This window comes from Scatophagus argus, chromosome 1 (genome assembly GCF_020382885.2).
Source record: "Scatophagus argus isolate fScaArg1 chromosome 1, fScaArg1.pri, whole genome shotgun sequence".
NCBI classification, from domain to species: Eukaryota; Metazoa; Chordata; class Actinopteri; family Scatophagidae; genus Scatophagus; species Scatophagus argus.
Genome location: NC_058493.1, coordinates 2538747 through 2563401, shown reverse-complemented (window position 1 = coordinate 2563401; position 24655 = coordinate 2538747). Strand labels below are relative to the sequence as shown.

The following is a 24655-nucleotide window of genomic DNA, read 5'->3' as shown; positions in this document are numbered from 1 at the left end:
GGTGTGGGGGTAGGGGGTTTCCGAAGCTGGTCAACCATCCAACAAGCACTTGTGAAGAGGCATACTTGCAGCTTAACAGCCTCAACCCATCTGGTTTCAGGCTTTCCACAAGCAACTCTGTCTCCTTGAAATTCTGTTTTACATTCAACTAAATAGCAACAGCAAATATGATTAAAAAGCAAACATAGTGCCAGGCTATTACGTTTATGCGTACATGTCAATTCACAAAAATGTTGACAAAGAACATATCAGGAAAATCTTCACTGACAATGTAATCCATTTGTTTTCTGAAGCCTACACCCCAAAGCACAATCTTTTTCTAACCTTAACTAAAGTGCTTTTGTTGCCCAAGTCTAACCACAGACAGGAGTCTGGACTTGAGCCGTGGTCCCTGGTGTCCTGGAATTCCACTCCTTTTATGTTCGCCATCCACCCCAAACATCTTGCCAGTCTGATGTAGCACATAAAAATAATGTTTGATTCCGTCAGATAAATGTTATCTCAGAACTTAATCCAGGCAGCAATTACATTTCCCTTATAAACATATTTGCTTTTACAAATAAGTTGCATATAAACGGAGAGGTCCGGCACTGATGTCAGGTGATAAGACCTGGGTCAAAGTCCGCATTTCAGTTCATCCCAAAGATTCTGGGTGGGGCTGAGGTCAGAGCTCTGCGCAGGCAAGCCAAGTTCTTCCACACCAAAGTGGGCAAACCACTTCTTTACAGAGTTGCATTTGTGTTTGAGCTGTTTCCACAAACTTGAAGGAACACTATTGTCTTAAACACCGTTTTATTCTGATTAAGAATCTTCGTGGAAAGTACAAAATTGTCCCCGTTTAGATTTCATTCATAACTGAGAACCACCTGATTGTTTTTATTTGATTTCCTTGTGTCTTCCTCTACATCAGCTCTTTTAAATTGTTATTATTTATTATTCTGTCATATTCTCCATTCATATTCATATTCTGTCTGTTTGTTTTCAGTCATTTCCACGCATGACAGCGTGAAATGATGTAAAGCTTCATTGCAGCCATCTCAAAACTTGTCTTTAATGTAAAAACTTGAGTGCCAAAAACGTAACTAGAGCACTAACCCGCGCGCGCGCACACACACTCACACACGCACTAAAAAGCCAGTTCCCTGCACTTTTTTTCCGCCGCTCGAAACCACGTGTAGGGTTTCAACCCCCGGCAGTGACAGACAGCTTCAGAGCCCAATGAGAAGGCAGGGGTTTTTCTGTCTTATTCTGGTCAGGATTTAACGGCACCAATCTGACACCAGTGGAGGCCGGCCCGGGCTGTGTAGGCGTGTTCTGCGCTACAAAGTCACTCCAGCCTGAATTACACCAACTTCTCTAACTTAGGAAAAGTTGCGCAGTCTGCCCCGAGCTTTGCAAAGCGCTTCAGTCCCCCCCTCACAATAAAAACATCCACCTTCTCTCAGTTATTCTATCCTGCTTTGCTTTATGATGCACAACAGCCATGTTACCCATCTGCTCCTCTCTCTTCTCTGCATCGGACTGACTGGTAAGTACTGACTTGGAACTCTTCACGTATGCGCTCTGTGCTGTGTAGTCTGTTTCTCTTAGATATAGGTCAACTGAAGCAGTCTGTTTGGACGAGTCAGTGTGTTAATGAAGATCACTTTCAAGGAAGTGTGCGTGTGATGTGTGCGTTTCACCCTGTACTCTATGGTTGTAAGATTCCCTAAGCCATAACGAGTAATCACTGCAGTAACAACTTGCATGCTGTTTCTAATAGTCGCGGGCTGCATATTTTTGCAAACCACAGCTGAAGCCTTGAGTTAAACGTGGCTGTACGAGTCCCAGGGCATTAGAGCAGACAGTTCAATCAGTTCACTCAGTCAGGACATGGGGCTATTTTCGCCCATCGTGGCCGCTGTTTGATGGAAACTGTCCCTCCCCGCAGCCCAGTATGAGTTGGAGACAGATGAAGTGGTTCCCAGGCTGCTGTCCGGCCAGGAGGCGCACCTGTCCTCTGACCACACTGTCCGCACGCTGCGGCACCGCGGCCAACGCTCCCTGGACGCCCCCGGGGCAGGACACTCTGACCCGGATAATATAATCCTGTCACTACCAGCTTTTGGAAGGAACTTGTTTTTAAGTCTGAGGCGGGACAGCAAGTTTCTCTCTGGGGACTTCGTTGTGGAGGAGAGGCGCAGGGACCAGAGCGCAGCGGTGAGCCGCTTGTCCACAAACCAGCTCTGCTTTTACTCCGGCTCCGTCGTCAACCACACGGATTCTCTGGCATCCCTGAGCACCTGTGGCGGCCTGGTAAATCCATCTTCTTTGTTTTTGGACTTGATAGGTTTCATGTCATTCACCATTCCATTAAATGCACTGAAACGGCAGGTCGGCTTTCACCAGCCTGGCCTTGAAAGACTCTCCATGTTAACAGCAGCCACTCTGCTGAAGTGCTCCTGAGCATGTTTTTTAGACCCTGTTTCATCAAATTTTAGTTCATGTCTTAAACTGAGCTTGCAGTGGGCCAATCGGTTCAAAGTCACACTGTGCAACCAAACGCTGTTCAGTCCCACAGAATTTAACTGTAAACACTTGAGAAGATCGTAGCTTCTGAAGATAAATCTGCCAGAAATTTGGGAAATGTATCGATATGATGCAACAGATAGTATTTCCATTTGATGGAATGGAGCAGCATAACAAATATGAAGTCAGCTGAACAAACTTAAAGCTACGTTAAGAGGATACAAATTCTTAACTGCATTTGATATGATTTTGACAAAACACTCATCAGTGGATGGAAGATGAGCAAATTCCATCTGCTGATTGAAGCTCAGGAGAAAGCCAGTTAACTGACTGCAATTTCCAAGGTAGTCAATGAACTTCCATACCCAACATACATGAAGGGGTTCTACAATATTGCTTAAATCTGTCAGTGGAATATGGTGATTCTTCGAGTGTTGAACTACAAAGGCTGGGGGAAACAGGATTTTAGGAAATCAACTAACGGCAAAGATCTGTCTCAAACAAAAGTTTCCACCTCCATGCGGGTAAGACACCATCTCTAGGTCTGCTGTTCTGTAACAGAGCTTAACCTCTGACATCCCTGTTGAGGAGGGGCTTAAAAAAATATGAATTTCTCCACTGTGAGCAATGAAGTTCCACATTAGCTGAGGCATTTGGATAATGCTCTTATGTAAAGTGAGTGTGCAGGTAGGGGTTCAGGCTCAGTCCTGGACTCCTCAGCAGAAACAGGCTTGAGGCCAGCTCTTAAAGCAGACCACGCTCCTTTATTTCCTCAGTATATCCTCAGTGACAGTTTAAGCATTCAGCTGACCTACAATGAAGGAGCGGATCATTGTCCAGCTGCGTACAGACACGGTGAGACACATGGTGGGTTTATATGGAAAAAACAGGGGCAGCTGCAGCAGTTGAACCTGCAGCTTCTTACAGGACTTGTTGGGGGTGAGGGGCGTTCAGGGTTTCCTCAGTAAAATGAGAAATTGTGTCCCAGTTTTCAAGCTAATTAAAGACAATACATACTCTTTACTTACAGCATGTTTACAGTGCACTATTGTGACAGAAATAGGAGTAACGTACTTCTAACAGCTAATGGGAAATGATGCAAGACACAATGTCCACCAAACTGCAGGTTTGGAACCCTCAATGAAAAAGCAGTTAGGATTTGTTTCCCTCCTGAGCAGTGACACCACTGTCATTACACCTACACTACTGCTGATAATTTATCATAAATCCCATTGTGTCAGTATTTCGTGAAAGCACTAATAGTTATCCCTTCAGTATTGTCATAATATGGACATATTACATATTTGGTCAAAAATATTATTTGATTTAGTCCCTTTCAGGCCAGTCCTATTATAATAGAAATGGTCAAAAGTATGAGAAGTTGTGATAAACTAGTATTATAACTGAGATTCCATTATTTGTCTTGACTTGACAAACTTAATTTAACTTATTAACAAACTTAATAAATTAGGTAATAAAACCAGTTAGACTGTGTGTGAATGACTGGTGTAAACAGAGTTTATCATGAAGATTTCTTTGTGCACAATGTAGATTTCAGTTACGTTGTAGAGTCTAAATCAATAGCTGATGTCTTTCCCGTGATTCTGTCTGAAACGTGAATGTTCTGACTTTAAGGGTTCCTCGAAGATTTATTAGCAACTCAAAGTGTATCAGATATCAGCTTCCAAGTTTCCAAGCTAACTGCTCTTTAAAGCAGTCAGAAGAAGTAAAGCTGGGAGCAGCTCTGCCGCACACACACACACACACACACGTGCTTACTTTGTGTTTGATCTTAAGTCTGACTAGGAGTGTGATCAAGCTGTCTGTATTTGTCCAGACTTCACACACACACACAGACACACGCACACACACTGATGTGTCGTGGAAACACATTATGTGTACCCCAGATGCCTTTAAACTCAGAGTAAAGCTGTGATTGGCTGCCAGCCAGAGCAGACTTTTGACCTTTCATTGCCGTTTTGCAGATTTTCATTTTTCTTTTCCAGACAGCTGCTAGGTGTCATTATGTTGAGAAGAAAATTCTTTTTAAATGTGATGTCCTTTCATTGAATCTAGGTAGGTCAGGCTCAGTGACACCTTAAGTGGGAAAAGCCGGTTTCTCCCATATGCAAACACACCTCACCACAAATGTATTATGGCTTTCCTCTGTGACACTGATCTCCATATGGTCCAGGCTATATGTAACACTATCCAGTCACAGCTGCTGTCCTTAACCGTGCAAATCAGTCAGCTGGGCTACACACACACACACACACACACACACACACACACACATACACACACTGTTCATTTGTCACAGTTGCAAAGTGGCACTACTTGTCAGTTTTATTTGAGCTGTTAAATCAGCAGCTTGTATTTGGCTGAGGCTCAAGTCAAGCTGAGTCCCCCCCCCCATACCTTGTCTTTGTGTGGGTTAGGTTTTCTCACACTTGTTTCAGTGGAGTGGCACTGGACAAATTGGATTGCATTAGGGCAGTTTCCAACTTCTGTGAATACAGTGGAGGGAACTGGCACTGACTAGTCTTAATTAATTCTTAATGCTTGTCCTTCTTCTTCTTCTTCTTTGCTGTGTTTATTTGCAGATTGCAAACCAGCTTTGACAATGCATATCTCTACCTTTATGGCTTTGTATTATTAGTGCTATGTAATTTCATTATCCGCTGATGACATAAAATATGAATTTCCTCTTACTGGGCTGATAATTATATATTGTGCATCATTAATTAAAAGAGTAATGAGCCGTCCCAGTTTTAATAAATTCATTATTTTACATTTCCTAATGAAAATGTAGCAAGGAGCTCACTGATCATCTACTCTTCAGGGGGAGCCTGAGGTATACAACCCTGATTCCAAAAAGCTGCTCACTGTGTAAAACATAATTAAAAACAACGTGCAGTCATTTGCAGATGTGCTTACAGACGATGATGTTACAAAGTGTTCCTGAGCCCATGTCGTAACATCCTGTTATCATGTGCTTGACAAAGTGATGAGCCTCAGTCCATGGTTACTTGTGAATGAGTGAGCCTCTCTTGCCTAGTCATGATCCTATCACCTGCTATTAATGAACCTCTGTCAATGCAGAATGTTCCAATATGGTGTTTTTTAGAACAGTACACAACTTACTTGACCAGTTCAAGTTTCATTGACTTTGGTTTGACTCAAGTTTTGGGTTCAAGACTTCATTCTTTTTTATCAGCACTGAGGGAGTGCTGACAACTTTTAACCCCACCATGAATACAGAAGCAGTTTCACACCTTTGAAGTAGGTGTGAATGGTGAATGGTTGCTGTCCATCTTTGTCCACTGCACACATCTATAAATAGCATCTTAAAGCCATGTTTGTGAAACTTCTGCTGTGGCATCAGATAACCTGAACCCTAACAGCGCACTTGAAGCTTGGCCTAATCCCAGATTTTAAACTTAAGTTAATATGGAAGTTTATTTATCCATGTGGAGAAACTGGGTCATTCCAGCAGCAGGCATGTTATAACAGAGAACAACAGGAATTCATGATATAAATAGATTGTAGTTAAATGTTATAATAAACAGAAAGTGTGGGAAAGTGCAATTTGCTATTTAGATTTCCTCACAGCACTGATATAACTTACAAAACTGAATTCTTAGTTCCTTCACTGTTACCTAAGAAATGAAATCAAGCTCTTCCAACTTAAAACGAGTTCAGGTCCCCTCAACCACAGCTGTCTTTGCATGGTTGTGATATACCTTTCTCTCCAGCGAATGCCTATGAATAGTATCATGTACCCATGTTTGTGGAGCTGTAGAAATGCTTTAATCCTGCAGTCTACATTATGCTGGCTAACAGCATTTGTTAGTCCTGGGGCTCAGCCTGTAGCGGAATGTCTACACGAGCGTTGGAACAGGCTAACTTGCTGCTCTATTTTATGGCATACCACACTACTCTATTCAGTGCAGTCCTGTTCATAGTGGCTTTGCTGTGGCTGCTGTCTGTGCATTGTGTTGCGTTTCCCTGCTGATAGTTGCCACTGTTGTTGCTGTGCAGAAACCTCACAAATGTGTGCTGGAAAGAGTGCAGAATGGTATTTTTTGACTGTTTACTGATTACTTGGGCTAGATTTCCTTCATTATGCTCTTGTGGTATTGCATTTGTTTCAGACAAAACACAGATTTTCTTGACCACCATCACGCTGTAACCCTTTTGCTCTCACACCTTTCAGACTTTAATCTTTTAATTGTATGCCATTAGCAGCATGTGTGAGGCTACCACAAGAAGCTGATTGACACGCAAGTCGGTCATACAATGACTAGTGCAAGTGAAATGGAAGAGGTGTGAAGAGTTGTAGATAAGACATGGAAGGTGTGTCAGCATTGCTCCACCTTCGTGGGGTAGGTGAATGGAATCTCAGTTAACATTCAGGCTGATATTTGGTGTATCCTTATGCATTAATCTGTACCTAACGTTAACTGACCTACAGCTGTAGGGTGCAGCTACCACGACATTTAATCACTTGCTGTGCAAACTCATTCATGCAGAAACTCCAAGCCAAACGTACCTGATTGTTCAGGTAATGGTTACAAAATTCAGTGATGTTTGTGAAAAGAGAATTGAATTTAAAAAATAAATCTGCATAACCCTGATGCTGTAATTAAACTGCTCTGTTGCAGGAAAGTGATGTGTCAGTTCACCATCAATTTGTGTTCATCCAAACCAACCTTAACCTCAAACCCAAATTAGTCTGTGACCTGACTCTAACCCCAACACAAATCTCAAAATCAACTTTATCAAAAGATCAATGCATTGGCAAACCGCCCATTCACACACAGAGACAGAAAGCTAGAAGGAAGAGTTTCATTGTCTCTCACTAGCCTGGAACTTGGGTGTTTGTCTTAAGCTTAACTTATTCACTCCGCTCTGATTAAAAAATTTCCCCTCAGGGATAAATAAAAGAATTCTGATTCTGATGGGGAGGCTATTTTCTCATGTTGCCATTGTACTGGCACACAATGACTTAGTAGTTTGAAGTGTATTGTAACTGGAGCGCATAAATGGTTGGTGATATTACAGTTACTTGTTCCAGCTACTTTGACATTTTGTTGGTTTAGCTTATTAGCTGACTCAGTGGGAGTTTGATGGAGGACTGACAGTTCAGCAGGGAGTTCAGCTGTTTTTTGAGTTAACGTAAAAAAAGATCACCAGTTTCATTGCTGGATGGTGTGAGGACCCTTTGTGCTGCCTTTTCAACAGGACAAACTTACAGTTATAACAGTTTTATGTAGTGACACTGCAACGGTGTGGGCACATTTGGTTAGGTTTGGTTAGGTTTAAGGAATGATCATGTTTTGGTTAAAATAAATCCTTAGCTGAGGAAAACAAATGATTTTTGTTAAGATGACATCTCTATTAAAGTTAGGTCACCTTTGTTCTCATGATTACAGTAATAATCGCATGGATAAGTTTAGTGAACGAGAGTTGTGATGCTTTTTAACAGGTCCAAGGTTTTGTTGACCCACCCTGACCTCCTCTCAATGTGGACTTGATAAGTCTATCATAATGTCACCGGATGTTAACTGCAATTGTTTTAGGGAGGGCAGTCTCTGAGTTTTTGGCCGGTTGAGTGCAACATAAACAAGTTGAGAACCCAGCCCTGACATATCATCATCTTTTATACGGAAAATTTGTTAGCAAACAGCTGCATATTTACACATACAGCAGTTACAGAGCAACAGTCGGAAGTCATGTTTTTGGACACCCAGTGTTCAGCAGCTAGTTGCTAACTGTGTCCGTGTACTGTTTGGTGCTGAGCAGGTAGTATACAGTACAGAGCTGACTTTCACTTAAGACTTTTAATTTCTCCATACTCCTCTTGCAAGAATGCCTTGAGCTCAGGATAAGAGGCTGAACCCCAGCAACAGACATTATCTTTGATACTTTATTCATGTCCAAGAGGACAACACATGCAAAGGGCCGATGCGCATCAGTGCTTCACAGAAGTGTTGATTTTACCACATTCATTCCACATTTGACTACATCTTCTGACTATATGGTTTGTTCATTGTGTGCTGTTGGACATGACAAGGGTATTTTGGCCCGACCCTCCCTGGCATGGAACATCATCACATCCCAGTTCCTGCATTTGTGAGTTTGGCAGGGGTTGATATTTTCATAACGTTGGGTCACGCTGTCTTCAACATAAAGTGTCTGGGTGTTTCCATAGCAACAGCCTTTTGTCCCAGATAACAGCAGGGGTGGCTCATTAAGGTGCTGTGGAGTGATTTTCATAAGGGTGCCAGATAGCAAAGCAATGAATCCTGATCATATGTTCTCTTCCTTCACTTCACATTCTCATTGATAGAGTATGTGACAGTGTGTGTGTCAAGAACTGACACGCAGACATATACGCACACACGCATTCAAGCACGCACGCACTGGCTTCCAGTAAAATTTAGAATTAATTCCAAAATCTTACTGATCATGTTTAAGGCTCTACAGAACCTCGCCCCTAGTTATATCTCCAACCTTTTGGTACCATATTCTATCTCTCGACCACTCCGTTCATCAAATCCTGGCCTCTTATCTGTTCCCCGCTCCAACCTCAAAGCAAAAGGTGATCGTGCCTTTGCTGTTCTAGCCTGAACTCTGTGGTACGTGTTCCCTCTTTCCATTAGATCTGCTAAGCTTTTAAAAACCTACCTCTACAGACAAGCCTTTTTATAAAACTCAACTCCAAAGATAATGTTTTGCTCATTTTATTTGCATTTTATTTTATTCTGTGGTTTCTTGTTTTTAATGCACTTTTTTCTTCCATGCGTTTTGTTTTACTTGTTCTTTGTTGCTATTGTGCTTTCTTTATGTGAGGCACTTTGTATCTCTGTGTTTTAAAAAGTGCCATATAAATTAAGACTTACTTATTTATTTACTTACTTACCTAGTTATTAAATTCAGTTTTTCTTTACACTGAAAGCAGCCTTCATGTGGGAATCATCAGTTTCATCTTGTACATGTCTCTGTTTTTGTGCACAGACCGGGCTTATCGAGATTGGGGAGGACAGCCTATTCATTCAACCGGTGGGTAAAAATGACCCATCACAGTCCTTCTCTGGACTTAAACACAGATTGCTACGCCAGCGTCGCTCTGCCAAGACCAGCTCGGCTCCAGAACATGAGCAGCCCAGCTACTGTGGGACTGTACCAGGTGAGCAACACAGAGAGCTAGCCTGGGCGACACGGGGCATGGGATGATGGTCACATTCATGTGACATTCGAGTTTTGCTGAGGGCATTAGAAGAGAACTGCCAACCACCATTTATAAGGGTTGAAGTGAGCTGTAAACTGGAAATGTAGTGTGTATGGATTCATGTGTAGGTACATCTGTACACAAAATTCCATGCATGCAGCATTTTTTGCAGTGTTTAAACATGCACTTCTTGAGCCTGTTGTAACATTCATCAGTTACGGTCAACTTCAACAAAAAATTCTAGCATTTTGTCCAAGGTCCATATGGGCCATGTTTTTAAATATGCACAATGTTCATTTTTGTGCTTTGAGAACTGTTTGAATTACTAGACAAGCAATGAACTGGCAAGAGTGTGTCCATAATAAGAGAGCAAAGAAAAATGTGTGACCCAAGACCAGATAAGGGTGGTTTATTTCACACAGGATCTCATTTTCATAGTTTTGGCCATCATTCCTTCCAAGTAAATAGCTGAGGTCTGGTAAAATAGTGGCATCACTAAAAAGACGTGTGACAGGTTGACAAACACAACTAGTGAGATGATCAGTGAGATGGGAACACACCATCAAGGCGGACAAAGTGATATGGAAGAGAAATCAAAGATGAATGTTTAAATTAATATCTGCACTGTCTGTAGTTAATATCCAGTTTACAGAGGCACCTTCCTGCTTTTTCTTTAACCTGCTGTAGTTGTTTGAACACGGCTTTCTGGCTGTGTTCAAACAACTGCAAGCAACTGCACACGCTGTAAGTTAGGCCTCCAAATGAAATCGTGTGGACTGTCTGATGGACAGCTAGGGGTGCAAATCACAAGTTTCATTATGATATTATATCAATTCTTGTGGTGGCTTGAATGGTAAACTTTGTTTTATCACAAAAGCGTTTATGTATCCGCAGACCTAATTCTTCTGCTTTATCTGTGTGAGTGGAGAATACAGGCTACCGCCACCTGCTGGTATGGAGAGTCATTTTCTCTCATGCAGGTGGAAATGTATGTGCTAGTTGGTCAACAGTTGTGGCCTTCGTGGTGTGTTCAAGTGTAACTTTTGGTCCCAGACAACGGTGATGTGACCCAATGCAGCAGCTGGCTTTTGTCGTCACTACTTCCACCAAGACCAGCTCTGCACGCTTTGGTGTGTCTGGGCTTTACAGATAGCACTTTACTGATAATAGTGGGCTGGCTGTGTTTAAAGGGTTTTGGCAGAGAAACAGCTTCATACATACTGGTCAAATTACATTGCATGGGATTGGTGGGATTTTTTGGAATCTGGCAAATGTTCCTTGTGCTCACCTCAAAAACCCTGAAACAGCTCCCAAATGGTTCTACAGTGATGCGCTCACAGTGAGCTGTGTGAATGAACCACCGCCTGCCTCTCCACCCTCCTGGCTGACATAGGCCAGTTGAACATCCCAGGGAAGCAGTGCTAATAAATCATAGGTTTCAGAGCAACATTTACTGCTATCTGATATGCTTTGATGTTCATTCAGCTCCAGTGTGTTGTAAGAGGGGCTGTGTGGAATGCAGATGTTTCCTTATTTAATGTGTATCTCCTCTCTGCAAGTTCTTGTTGGAACCTGCTGAGCTTCTTGCTGTTAAGGCTATCAAACACAGAGCAAACTCTCTCTGCTCGTTTACATTAATAATGTGCATATTTTCCTAACCTTTGGCGTCTCTTTGCCAAGATTGTAGATTTTAGTAGTTAGAGGAATTCACAGTTAGATTTTTTTCTTTTAGAGCAGAGCAAAGCAAGTCGAACACACCTGAACACAGAATCCAGTCAAAAGCACTAAAGATCGCATTGGGAAGTCATGGAAAAGTTTAAATAGTTGCAGATTGGCGTCCTACTTATCCAAACATTTCTCTGAGCAGAGAGCTGTTCTGGAGGCAGAGTCAATGAGTGAAGCCAAAGAACCATGTGACACAGCCAGAAACCTGAATTGGAAGGTTGCTGCAGGTCTTTTGCTTTTCTGACTTCTCAGTAGATAGTGGTTTTATTTTGCAGACCTTTCACTAAGGCGGAGCCACATATGAGGCAGACATTTTTATATAAGCCAGAAATAACCTAAATGGGAAGTTAGCTGAGGTGGTGGTGATCTGTATTGGGATATCCTATCTAGATCATGAAAAACACATGTTAATGCAGCTGTATGTATAGCAGAAGGCCTTGCCATCACACTGTGGTTGGACCTGAGTCAGAGATAAATTAATTCTGTACAGTGTGTCCACATTTCTCAGAAAAAAAAAAAAAAATCAGTACAGCTGGAATTCAACTATCTCTCATTTTCTCTTTTACACCTGTGATCTCCCTAATGGCTGCTTTCAGATCTCTCCTTAAAGGCATCTGTGGCATGGCCCTCATTTGTACAGAAACAAGTGGTTGTCCAAACCTTGCTTACTTTCAGCCCTCCGCACACCTGACCAGTTCCTGTGTAAAGAACCAGTTTGACGCAGTCCCTCTAACTGCTACGTTGAAAACTTTAAAGGAAGGACGTTTCTGTTTAATGATCAGACAAGCACTTCTAAGTGACATTAGCTTATAGAAGAGCTACTTTTAAAAACCACACTTGAGGAGTATGCATTGACATGACTTTTCCTTGCAATACAACCGATGGAGTGGCAGAAGAAATTCTGTGGCTAATATGAATGAGAGAGGTGTGGCATGGGGAAAATAAACATACACAACTTTAAAAGCCTTCATAGCCAATGAGTCAAAATTAACTAAATTTTCTCCAGAGGAGCAGCTCATTGGCCTTCAGGTTTGGTTGTGGTTGTCTCTGGTTGTGCTGGGCAGGTGATGGTGTGAATGTGTGCAGCCTTAGATGTGGACAGGATGCAGCTACTTTGTGTTCCAATTGTGCCAGAGCTCCATTTGTTAACTGTTGTGGCTCCAGAGTCCGCTGGAGGTTTTCAAAGGTGGAGCGTCTTCCAGCAGTCTGTTCTTCAATGGACACATTTCCATTACTGATGGAGTTATCTCGATGACGTTTCTTGTGTTTTGTGGACTTACCTGGTCTAAATGACTGTGTGCAGTACTCTGTCCAACCTGTGTTTAGTGTGTGTATTCATTGTGTGTATGTTTTAAATGTGTCAAGAGACAGTTAAATCATTTAAAATAATAAGAAATGAACAAATTAAATGGTTCAAATCCAAGCAGAAATTTCACCAGCAAAACTAAAGTGAGGTTGAATTGCAGAAGCAGCCCTCCGTTGGTTGACCCCGCTGCCAGTCAAATGTGTCTGTGCTATTATTGGCTAGTTTTACTGGCATTTTATTTATTTATTTATTTTTTGTCCTTCATGTGCTTGTTCTTCTCTATTGGGCAGTTTAACTGAACTGAGTGCATGCCTTTGAAAGCCCTCCCTGCTGTGATGTTGCGGTGTTTATATCAAACAGCCCCTGCTGCACTCAAACACAGAGCTGAGCGGCTTGCTGTTCACTTGTTTATTCAAAGATTCCTTGCTTTATAGTTAGATTTGTAATATCCCCTTTCCTGCTTCAGGCTTTGGAGGAGAACACATTACTATCACATACAGATATACAAAAAAGCTAGTTTTGCTGTTTGCCTGCACAAAGACAACATGAAACACTGGCACACCAGCTGGAATGGCAGCAGTATATTTGGGGTAATTTAGTGCAGAGGAGCAGGCCGTTCTGTAAAAGAGCTTTTGTGACTGGTGAAGAAATTAAAATTCACTGTCAAACTCCTCCACTAAGCACAAAGACACAAGCATACAATGCATCCAGCTGAAGAGACAGTGATCTCCCTGGTGTTAACATTCTGTTAGCACACAGACAATTAAAACCTCTCTCAGACATTATTAACATCATTAACCAGAGCAGCTAGACCTTGAGAACTGAGCTGCACCCCCAAAGTTACATAACACTATCCAAGCTAAAGACCACCAGCACTTTTGACAACCTGTATAAATAAATTCTTTCCATATGTTCATAACTGGGGCATACACAAAAAACGAAACCTCCCCCTTAGAAGGAAAGAAGAAAAAGTGAGTGCTGACTTGCAGCTCTTCTGTCCATTTGTTTTCAGCCACCATACAAAGGTTGAGCAGGACATTTCATATGTTTTCAATATACAACAGTCCCAAATAGCTTCACATTATACACCGCCATTCTACAGGATGATGTCTCCTGATGAAAAGTGGAACTCTCTGCAGCCTCTAATTGAAATAATTTCTAGTGAATGAAATCATAGTGAAGCTAAACTATTCCTTATTCTGCCAGGGAACGTATTGGAAGACCTTCAAGGATATCTGACATTCCAGTCTGCATGCTTGGGTGGCCCTCAGACCCAACTTTGAGATTAGTGGCAGCAGAGTATTTAATGGGAGGTTGGGGTCTCCAGCTCTAGAGACACAGGGTGGTTAGATGATTGTGCTAAATGTATGTCTGTGCTCCTGGTGTCTTGAGGTTAGATGGATGGAGGAAAGGGCCAGATTATAAATTCCTTCCCTTGCATTCACATCTGCCTGTCCTCTCTGCTCCTTACCTTTAGTCCAGTCCTCCCCTCCTCTCCGCCCTTTTCACCAAAGCTTCTATTTCCTCCCCAAAACCACATGGTCTCTGGACAAAGATGCAAAGTGAGGCAGACTGTATATCCATTAAGAATCAGCTCCACTTCCAGAGGAATTCAACATGAATCCCTCTCCCTCCTCTCTCTCTCTCCCTCTCTTTCTGCTTGAATAGAGGTAACTGTGTCATGTTGCATAAGAGCCTAGACGATGATGAAGAGTGACTGAGCAGTTTGTGTGCTTTACCTGTTGAAGTGAGACTTTGGTTATTTGGTTTGGTTATTCATAAGTCTCTTTTTATGGCATTTATAGTCAAATAAAGACAATGAGGGAAATAAAAACATTACCTCTGACAGAAGAATGGAACACATGTTTTATGAGAAAGGATCTTTTAACACATTTCTTAGAGCTCAAGGACATGCATAATGTGTTTTGGTGAGTAACTCTGAATATAAATAAAACTTTTGTTTGTTTGCAACAAAACTCCACAGGGTGCTTTTATCCTTCAAACCCTCAGCTGTTTCCACTCACTCTTATGGTAGAGTCACAACATGTCTTAGCAAGGCATGCCATATATTCCAGTCTTCAGCAGTACATATGCTGTATATATACATACAAACTGTACATATTCACAAATCAGACGCAGCATTAAAACACCGAAGCTCTGATATTTTGTAGGTCCCCTCGTACTGCCAAAACAGTTCTGACATGTCAGGGGAAGGGACACAGGACCTCGGGAGGTGGATTCGACTTATTCATCCCGCAGATTCTCGGTCGTGTTGGGATGTGGGGGGTGTGCAGGCTGTTGTTGTGGTCCTTGAGACATTCCTGTGCTGTTTGAAATGTGACGGGGTACATTGTCCACCTGGGTGGAGGTTGCTGCTGATGGAGGGAGCCATTGCCATGTGGTGGGGGCAATATTTAGTCTGCAAAGTTTAAGTGGGTGGTGTGTGTCAAAGGTTTTTGAGAATGACCTTTGTGTTGACGTTGAGTGTCAAAAAGGGACTGAAGAAAAACATATAAAAGAAGTAAGTACTGTAACACTGTCTCCTTGCTTCATGCTTCTTTCTGTTCCTTATTTTCTGACTCCTTTGTGATGCTAAACAAGACAGAAACAGTCATCCTCTTTTCCTCCAGGCCCAGCTGTTTGGGGTGGAGCATAGGTTTTTTTGGACATTTTAGGGAATAGAGACTGATGAGCAGTAAAAGAAAGGTGGAAGAATGGTGCTGCTGAGGCAGTGGTGTAATATATTGGTAAGTCAGTGATAGTGAGGCATCTGGTCTGATCCACACTGCAACAGAATCTGAAAAATGACTGAATACAGTCTAAATCAATTTGCAGATCGTCTTTGTATTCAAAATTTTGTTAGTCCAAAAATGTCCAAATTTTGGCTTAAACCTTCCAAGTAGGTCTGCATGTGATGTGTGTGTTTGGGCGTAATGTGTGGCCGTTGCAGGGTTTGAGTTTCTCTCTCACTAAAGTATTACTTGTGGAAAAGGAATACATTCAGTCCTTTACTTGACACTCATGACCAGGAAACCAGGGGACTAAGAGTCTTTTTAATTATAATTCTTACTGCAGTGGCCTGTGTTGTCCTGTCTCCAGTAATGAAATTCTTGCTTCGTGAATGGAATCTGAGACTGTCACCCAGTCAACGGGAAAAGCTCAATGGAAGTTAAAGCAACAGTGGAGCCCTGGCATCTGCTTCCTTCGTGACTGGGGAGAAGATCAGGAGCACTATTCCTGCAGAGAACTTAAACCAAGAGAGACAGATCACAAGGGTTTCCCTCATAATTTCCTCTGGAACAACTTGCAGAAGCCAATTTACTCTTTAATCTGACTGTGCCATTTTTAATTTTTAATTTTTTGGTTTCACTTTATTCACGTTTTTAAGTGAATGCAGACAGAAACTTAACCAAACAACTTCAGGTATGGAGGTTATCATTCATAGTCCATCATAGGCTCAACATAAAGAGTTGCATTCTCTGCAACATGCCAATCTCCCTTCATGTTCCTCTCATCTCACTACCATGCCGTCTATCCTCTGGCAGTCTTGTAAGAGCCCACTCTCTTGAGAATCAGAAATTAAAAATGACAACCTGTGACTGTAAAGAAAATTCACAAGTCCCATTTTCACTGCAAGATTTTGTATCACATGGGTTTTACCGCCGCCCCACCCCATTAGGAGAAGGTAGGGGTAGGTCCTGAGAATGTTCACTCCAATGAGAGAGGTTAATGTGAGCACAGATTATGACAGACTCTTTTGGCATCATAGTCACGAAAGTAAACATCCATCCATTTTCTATACCGCTTATCTGTCAAGGTCGCGGGGGAGCTGGAGCCTATCCCAGCTGACTACGGGCGAGAGGCGGGGTTCACCCTGGACTGGTCGCCAGTCAATCGCAGGGCCAACACACAAAGACAGACAACCACTCACACACACACACTCACACCCACACCTAGAGGTAATGTAGAGTAGCCAATTAACCTAATGTGCATGTTTTTGGTATTGGGTACCCGGAGAAAACCCATGCAGACACAGAGAGAACATGCAAACTCCACATGGAAGGACCCTCTTGCTATGAGGCGACAGCGCTAACCACTGCACCACCGTGCCGCCCCCAAAGTAAACATTGGACCATTTTTCTCAAGTCTCAAGTCACATATCATAGCATTTCTCTGACAGACTTATCAGGAGAAAATTAACTTTGATACCTGTATCAGTCTCAGCAGTACACTCTTGGAACCAGCACATTTAGCAAGCAGATAAAAATGATTGTCTAAGTATTATATCTAGTACTGTATTGTTTTGACATCAGCAAGCAAATGAAAATGTTAGAAATGTAAGAGATGAGAGATGAACATGCCGGCTTAGGAGACAGGAAGTGTAAACCATTTCATACCACTGATGCAGCTTGTAATACCTCAGCTTTTGGTTATATGGCATTTTTGATCATTCTACATGTATGTGTATGTCAGAGGTTTTGCTGTAACTAAATCTGGACTCTGCTCTGGAGATTTCAATAAATGCAAGTATAAAGTACTTTAAGCAGTTGGTGGCAGTTTGGTTGATCCTGATTAGTGAAGCTATGTGTTGTCAGATCACAACAAGGACAGCTTCAAGAAACACAAAAGTATTTCAATTTCATTTATTATTTCAGTTTTATTTACATAGCACCTTATACAGTCAAAATTGTCTCTAGATGCTTTACAGAGACCCAGAGCCTGAACCCCCGAACAAGCAGACAGTGGCAAGGAAAAACTCCTTTTTAACAGGAAGAAACCTTGAGCAGGACCCGGCTTGCAAGGGAGAGCTATCCTGCTGATAGTCGAAGTGGTCCAAAAGTGGTCACCATTTTACTGTACCGAGCATCTGTGCAGTAGCAACACCACCACTACATTAAAGAAGAGAACAATGGAGAATGCTTGTGGGATAAACCAACATGTCCAGGCTGTCGTTAGTGTTTGTGGAGAGAACAGCATTCATATGGAAATGGTCTCTGAGAAGTTTAAAAGTGGACCAGAATATACCAGTACATTTATAATTCATCTTTTTAATTAAAATGTAAAATACAATGGAAACACAATAAAAAAAAAACATTGAGGCTGTACAGGTTCAGTTTATTTAAAGCTGCAAGTTACTGTTATTTATGTTCTTTTGGTGAAAGAGGACTAATTTGGGGTTCTAAGATTTGTTTACTGACCTTAGTTGACTTTAATCTGGTTAGATTAGCAGTTTTTGCCTACATTCTAATGTACTCTACAAAGAAAAGATGAGTGGTATGAGCCTGGCCTCCATTCAGGTCTTATACTTTTCCAGCATTAAGAAAACAGACAAGAAATAAAACTGCAGACCCATCACAACCATAGTTCTGTCTATTTGTTACCGTCATCAGTTGGAGACTCTTCATGTTCATTTTGTTTTTGTTGCCCTTGTTCTTTGCTGTCATGTCTATTTCTGTATAAGCACTTTAAGAGCAATGAAAAAGACAGAGTCAAATCCCTTGTGTGTGTTGACATTCTTGACCGGTAAAGCTTAGTCTCATTCTGAAAAGTCCTGGATCCATGAAATTAAATCAGGTAGGTACATACAATGACATAAACCCATCATCATGGCTTTTACCTAAGTCATGCAGGTTAAGTAAAGACTTGGTATTTATTTTGAAAAAGGAAATACCCCCTCCCACCCCCCCCACCCCCCCACCCTCCAGTTATGTTTTTTTCTTTCATTTCATTGTGACTCTCATCTGAGAATGTATAAACAACAATAATTACTTCAGGCCTGAGCAGCAGCACCAGTTACTGTATAAGGTTATGTTTTCCCACAAAGTACTTAACAGGCAGAGTCATATTTCCCCTGTGGTGCTGGTATTGGTTTCACAGTTCAAAGCACTGTGTTATTTGTCTCTGTGACTCAAACACATCCTCTCTCCTTTCTTATTACAAGCTTTTCCACTCCAAATCATAGAGCAACTCTCTGATCCCTGCTGGGGAGTCTAATTTTTCTGCCTGGGTGGGATATATAGTGACTTTTATGGGCCCACTAGCTCTCAGTCGTCTCTTCTACAACCTCAATACCAAAAAGGTTATAATGCTGTGTAAAACATGAATAAAATGAAATATTATGATTGACGGCTGAGCCCTGTTTGTGACTGATCCAGGTGGGTGGCTGGGTGTACCGCCACTGACTGACTGATTGATACTGCACAGACTGTGGTTCCAAATTATGTCATCAGCGCAAGATGGCAGGATATTTTTGCATCTGGGATATTTTGGTTTCATCTTTGTGCAGTGGAAGGAAGTTGGGATGTGTTGTCAATCTTTGTATGTGTCAGTGGTTGGGACAAGGCAACAAAAACACCAACTTGGAACATTCCACAGGTTAACAAGTTCTTTGCTAACAGATGATGAAGTAAAGTAAAGATGAAAGTAAAGATGGAGTGAAGTTCACTTCTTTGAAACACTATTGTGTTCAGTTCAAAACCAGGAACCAAAATGCAAACACAGGTCTGAGGTAGACACAGATTCTGAGGTAGAGGTAGGCAGGGAAACACAAGGACCTGGAAGTCTGGAAGTCTAGGAATAAGAAGGCCAAATCCAAACAAAGAATTAAAGCAAGCAAAAACGACAAGAAAGAATTCCAGGGGATAACCAAAGGGGAGTAACACTAAGACACTGGAAACAGGTACAGTGATGATGCTGGGAACACACAGGAAGCACGGGAAACACTGGGGAGGGAAGCACAAATGAGAACCAGGTGAAACTCATCAGGGTAACACAAAAAGGTGGGAAAAAGACAGGAAATGGAAAGGAAAAGAAGACATGAGGAGAGAACTACAAAATAAAACAGGAACTAACTAAAGTGAAAATACACACCGTGACAAACATTTTGTAAAACTGTTCTGTAAAGTGGTAAGTTTGTTTTTTTTGATTGCATTCTGATTTTATTTACATTTCACTTTGCTTCCCACCCTTTTGGAATCAGGGTTGCATAAGCTGTGATTTCCAAACCTTATTTCCTGTTGCTGTGTTACTTTATAATGAAATTTTTCTGCTTGAATTGTCACATGGTTTCCTCAAGGGCCTTTGTGGTCAGCTGACCTGTGTCAGTTCACACTCATTTTACAGAGTAGTTTTCGTTGCCTAACACTTAATCAAACCTTAACCTTAAAGGCAGCAGGTCAGAAAACACCCACAATATGCCTTGTTTTTCAAGAATTTCCCTCCGGGGATTAATAAAGGAATTCTGATTCTGATTCTGGTTTTGAAGTACATTTAGGTTGAATGACTTGCTGAGTTTATTCCAGTCATGTAAATTTTGTTTTGAAAGATGGGATGGGAGCAAACATTCCCAGGAGAATGAAAAATTAAGTCCTATAATGTATATCTCATACTATTTACTAAGATTTGGTGTCATTGGTGTCTGTCCAATTTGCCGCTTCCAGTCCTTCAGAATAGATAGACTAAATGAGTGACTCAAGTGTAGAGACTCAAGTGAGAGATACTTTTGCTGCTTTTATATGGTACATATGCAACAATATGTTGATTATTCTGCCTGATTGGCTTCCAATGCGTTGGGGCCCTGTTGGTTTTTGGTTTGGAGTCTTGGGTGAATCCAGAATGCTGTGTTACAGGGAGCCTCACTCTTCTGTTGCATTGTTACAGGCCTATCTGAGCTTCCTTGAGAACAAAAGATCTATCAGTCACATTTGTGCACTCCAAGAAACAAGCTTAACAGACACCAGACTGGCCAAACAATACAGAGCTCATTCTAACCAAGAACCTCTGTGGAGGTAGCTTCTGAGTGCCTCAAGTAAGCAGTCCCAGATTGACACTTGAGTCCCAGCTACCTAAATACATGGTGGAATGTTAAAACTTCTTAAGAGTCTTAACAGCCTGACTTAATGTCAAAAGTAATAATGATGATGAGGAGAAGGATAAAGAAGTAGATTGATGCCCTGGAGGACCTGAATTCAGACCCAGGTATTTCAAGTTTATTGTTGTAACCATTGGAGTATAGATTGCCTTAGTTAAAAAGGATCTTAGTAATGACAGTGGATATCTCTTGGAGATCCCATGTGTTAGTCCTGGGTATGATTAGCAATGTTTTGCTACCAGTCTCAATCTGATACCAGAGTTCCTTGATTTACACTAAAATGATACTGTTTCAGTACCGTATTTGTACAGAGTAGACACACGGTTTACCAAAAGACTTTTTCATAAAAAAAGGTTTTCAAACTTTTTGGAAATGGATAGCTCATTATTGTGAACTCTCACCATATGCTGTACCTTTTGAAGCACAGAGTTTGTAGCATTAGTGGTTCATATTAGCAGACCACATTTCTGACCACTGGAGCTATACTACAGGACTTCCTGTGGGAGCACGCGTCACATGTCTGCACTCGAGTGTGTTAGTGGAGAAGATGAGGCAGGATCGCCAAGCCAGCTTTGGGCCAAGCCAGGAGACATGGAAAGAGACACATGCTTAGGGACTGCACCAGGCCTTTAGGACTATCAGATACAGGTCAATGTCTCGGTTTTCGCCATATTTTCTTACAGTGTCAAAACGTGTAACTAGGTGTACAACCTTTTATTTTATTCATTGTTTGATTGAGTCTTAATAGCTTAACAGGACGAATTAAGCAAACAGCGCATTTTGACTTGATTCAAGTCAAAAATATTGGTTGTCAGGGTTTTTTTGTTTGTTTTTTTTTTATTTTTTTGCACAAAAGTCAAAAGAGTTTTAAAGATAAAACAGTGAAAAGCATTTCCGTGTGTGAAAATACCATCCCAATGGGGAGTCAAAGGACAAGTTCAAGCTGACAGGACAACAATAGTAACTTAAATAATCATGTGTTACAACACTACTATACAAAAGAACACTTCTGAACGCACAACACATTGAGTGGATGAGCTAGAGCAATTGAAGACTGCACTGCGTTTCACTTCTGTCGGGTAAGAACATGAAACTGAGGCTACCATGGGCACAGACTCACTCTACTGGATGTTATATGACTGGAAAAATGCTGCCTTGATTGAAAATGTTCAAATTCTGCCATAACATATAAATCACAGAGTTGGAATTTGGCATAAACAACATCACTCCATAGATCCATCTTGGATGGATCTTTTCTATCTAGTGTTAGAAAGGTCTACCTGATAATATGTTTTCAGTAAGAGAAGAAAAACTGAGTATCATGCGTTTTGTCTTTACAACGTTGTCTCTCAGTATATTTTCTTCCTGCAACAAGTATAAATGATGGGAAAGTGGCTTCCATTTGAACCACTGGTTGCCAGCTTTGTACTCTGTAGTACCTGTGAAGAAAATCCATGTGACTCTTGACTATTACTGTCAATCTATTTGATTTATATATACTAAACATCTCAGAAGGACACACAGCAGTGAATCCATCCAGTTTCTGCATCCACAAATGCAAGTTAAGACTTTACTCTGCAAAGTGTATTAAAATCATCCGGAAAGTCTGTTGTCTTCTATGAGCACGAGCTCATCTTAGATAGACTGAAACAAAGGGGGAAAGTTTGGTCTGACGAGTCCACCTTTGAAATTGTATTTGGAAACATGAGTGCTCTGTCCTTCAGAATAAAGATGGAAAAGAAAAGTTCAAAAGCCATCATCTGTGATGGCATGGTCATGTGTTATTTGCCCAAAACATGGGTAGATTGCATATCTGTGAAGGCAATATTAATGTTGAAAGGTACATAGAGTTCTTGGAGCAACATGTGCTGCCATCCAGATGTCATCTTTAGGGTTGTCCTAGATTATTTCAGTAAGACAATGGAAAGCCACATTCTGCATGTGTTGCAACAACATCATAAGACTGTGGGTGCTGGGCTGGCCTCTCTGCAGTCAAGACCTGTCTACTACTCCACATTATGAAGGACAAAAGTGGAGCCTGTGGAACGTTAAGCAACTGAAGTTATATATACTAAGCAAGAATGGGAAAGAATTTTACTTTCAAAACTTCAACAAATAATGTCCTGAGAGTTGGTAAAAGAAAAAGTGATGTAACACAGTGGTAAACATGCTGCTGTTATTTTTTTAATCTGTTACAGGCATTGAATTCAGAGTGTATATAGTATTTACAACTATAATAGTTTACCAGTTTGAACATGATATATCTTTGTTTTTGTTTTCAATTGAATATGGGTCAGAATTATTCAGTTATTCATGCAATTCATTACATTCACATTTACATTTTACAAACTTTTCTGATGTTGGGGTTGTAGATAACAGATATGCTTGTTAACAGTAGACCAAGTCAACTGTACACTATCACACAAAGTTATTATTTACTGTTTGTCATTTATTTCCCACACATATTGCTTTCATTTTTCACACATAGCACAGATGGTATAATCAGCTACATGTAATTAACTACAGGTGCATCTTTTTCAGCCTTGTGACTAGCTTACATTTTAAATTTGAACAACCTATGGTTATGTTCTACTGCATAAAACAACACTTTTTTTGTATCAGTGTTTTGCACAAATCTTAAGCATAATATTTCCATGACCTTATGATATGATAATAACAAGCTGCTTAGTCACAGCAATAGGAGCCCCTATCTTACTTGTACCTCTGGTGGAACACTTATATATCCTTTGTGTCTGCTTGTTTGTGGTAGGGAAGAAGAAAGAGAAGATGTCGAAAGTGGGTGATGAGGGTCGTGGGAAGAGAAACGCCATTCGTCTGCACGAGACATACACTGTGGAGACGCTGGTGGTGGCAGACTCTGATATGGTGCAGTACCATGGTGCTGAGGCCGCACAGAGGTTTCTCCTGACTGTCATGAACATGGTAAGAATCACAGAATCAGATATGGTCTCAGACTTCTGACTCCTCTCCAATGAGTTTCTAAAGGTGATGGAAAATGTTGTTGTGTAAAATCTGTTCAGTCATCAGACAGGCACATTCAGAGGTTTTATTGAAAATATGCACTCACTTATACTTTTTATCAGCCTGGTTTCACTGTTTTGCTAACTCTTGAGAATAATGATAAGCTTCAAGTACCACTATGATGACAAACATTCCTGAAGAAACAAATTCAATATTTTAAAAGGCTGATTATGACAGTTACTGCCTGTGTGCTTTATCAATGGACACGTGAACCTAAACACTGTTTACTTTTTGTTTTTCTGCATAGTTTTTATATAACTCTGGTTGTTCTAATGTCAGCAAAATTTGCTTTTAAGCCTGAAAAACATTCTGGTGAATGCCCATGACATCTAGCCTAAGGTGGTGTTGTCAAATATCTTGTTTTGTCTGACCAAAAGTCAGGTTGAAAGGATGTAAAATCCACACGTTTAATCAGAAAAGATCATTTCAGTTAAAATATTAATGACTCTTTTAGTGTTGGACCAGTATGACTATGACATGACATGTTTGGAGTAGCATTGCAGGGCAGCAAAATAATTAAATTTGTTCAATAAAAGAAAGTTTCATACTCAAACACAGTTTATTCTTCATTTGGAAGTCATTTTGGAAGACTATCTGAGCTTACTTGGCTTAGGTGGTTGGGGCTGAGCAGGTAAGTTCATCCTGAGGGACTTGTCAACACCTCGTGTGGCAGCTCGATCATCATCAATGTGCGAGACGCCAGTTGCAAAGCTCTTTGTCTGTCAAGGTAGAAAAATATAATGTTGGTGCAGTTTACCATTTACTATGGATGTAGCACTGTATGCAGTGTGTGGCCGCCTTCTTCCCATGGCTTTCTTGCTCAGCTGCTTGATAACATTACTGCATCAAATTACCAGTCTTCCTGAGAGAGGTTCCCTGGACCAATGGGAAAGAAGATATTGTGTCTGTGACTCATGACTTATTTCTAAAGAATATCATTAAAAAACACAGCCATAAACTTTCTTGATTC

General features: G+C 41.1%; 1 protein-coding gene across 3 annotated transcripts in view; it reads left to right on the top strand.

Moving 5' to 3' along the window:
- Positions 1-1319: 1319 nt before the first annotated feature.
- The window catches only part of adamts17 (ADAM metallopeptidase with thrombospondin type 1 motif, 17), a 95676-nt gene continuing 72340 nt past the window's right edge, over positions 1320-24655 (top strand). For all 3 annotated transcript variants that reach the window (XM_046390026.1, XM_046389949.1, XM_046390115.1), the window contains exons 1-4: positions 1320-1528; positions 1931-2295; positions 9529-9700; positions 23414-23586. In XM_046390026.1, coding sequence (XP_046245982.1) covers positions 1468-1528; positions 1931-2295; positions 9529-9700; positions 23414-23586 — 771 coding nt within the window. In that variant the 5' untranslated portion in view covers positions 1320-1467. The remainder of the gene's footprint in view (positions 1529-1930; positions 2296-9528; positions 9701-23413; positions 23587-24655) is intronic.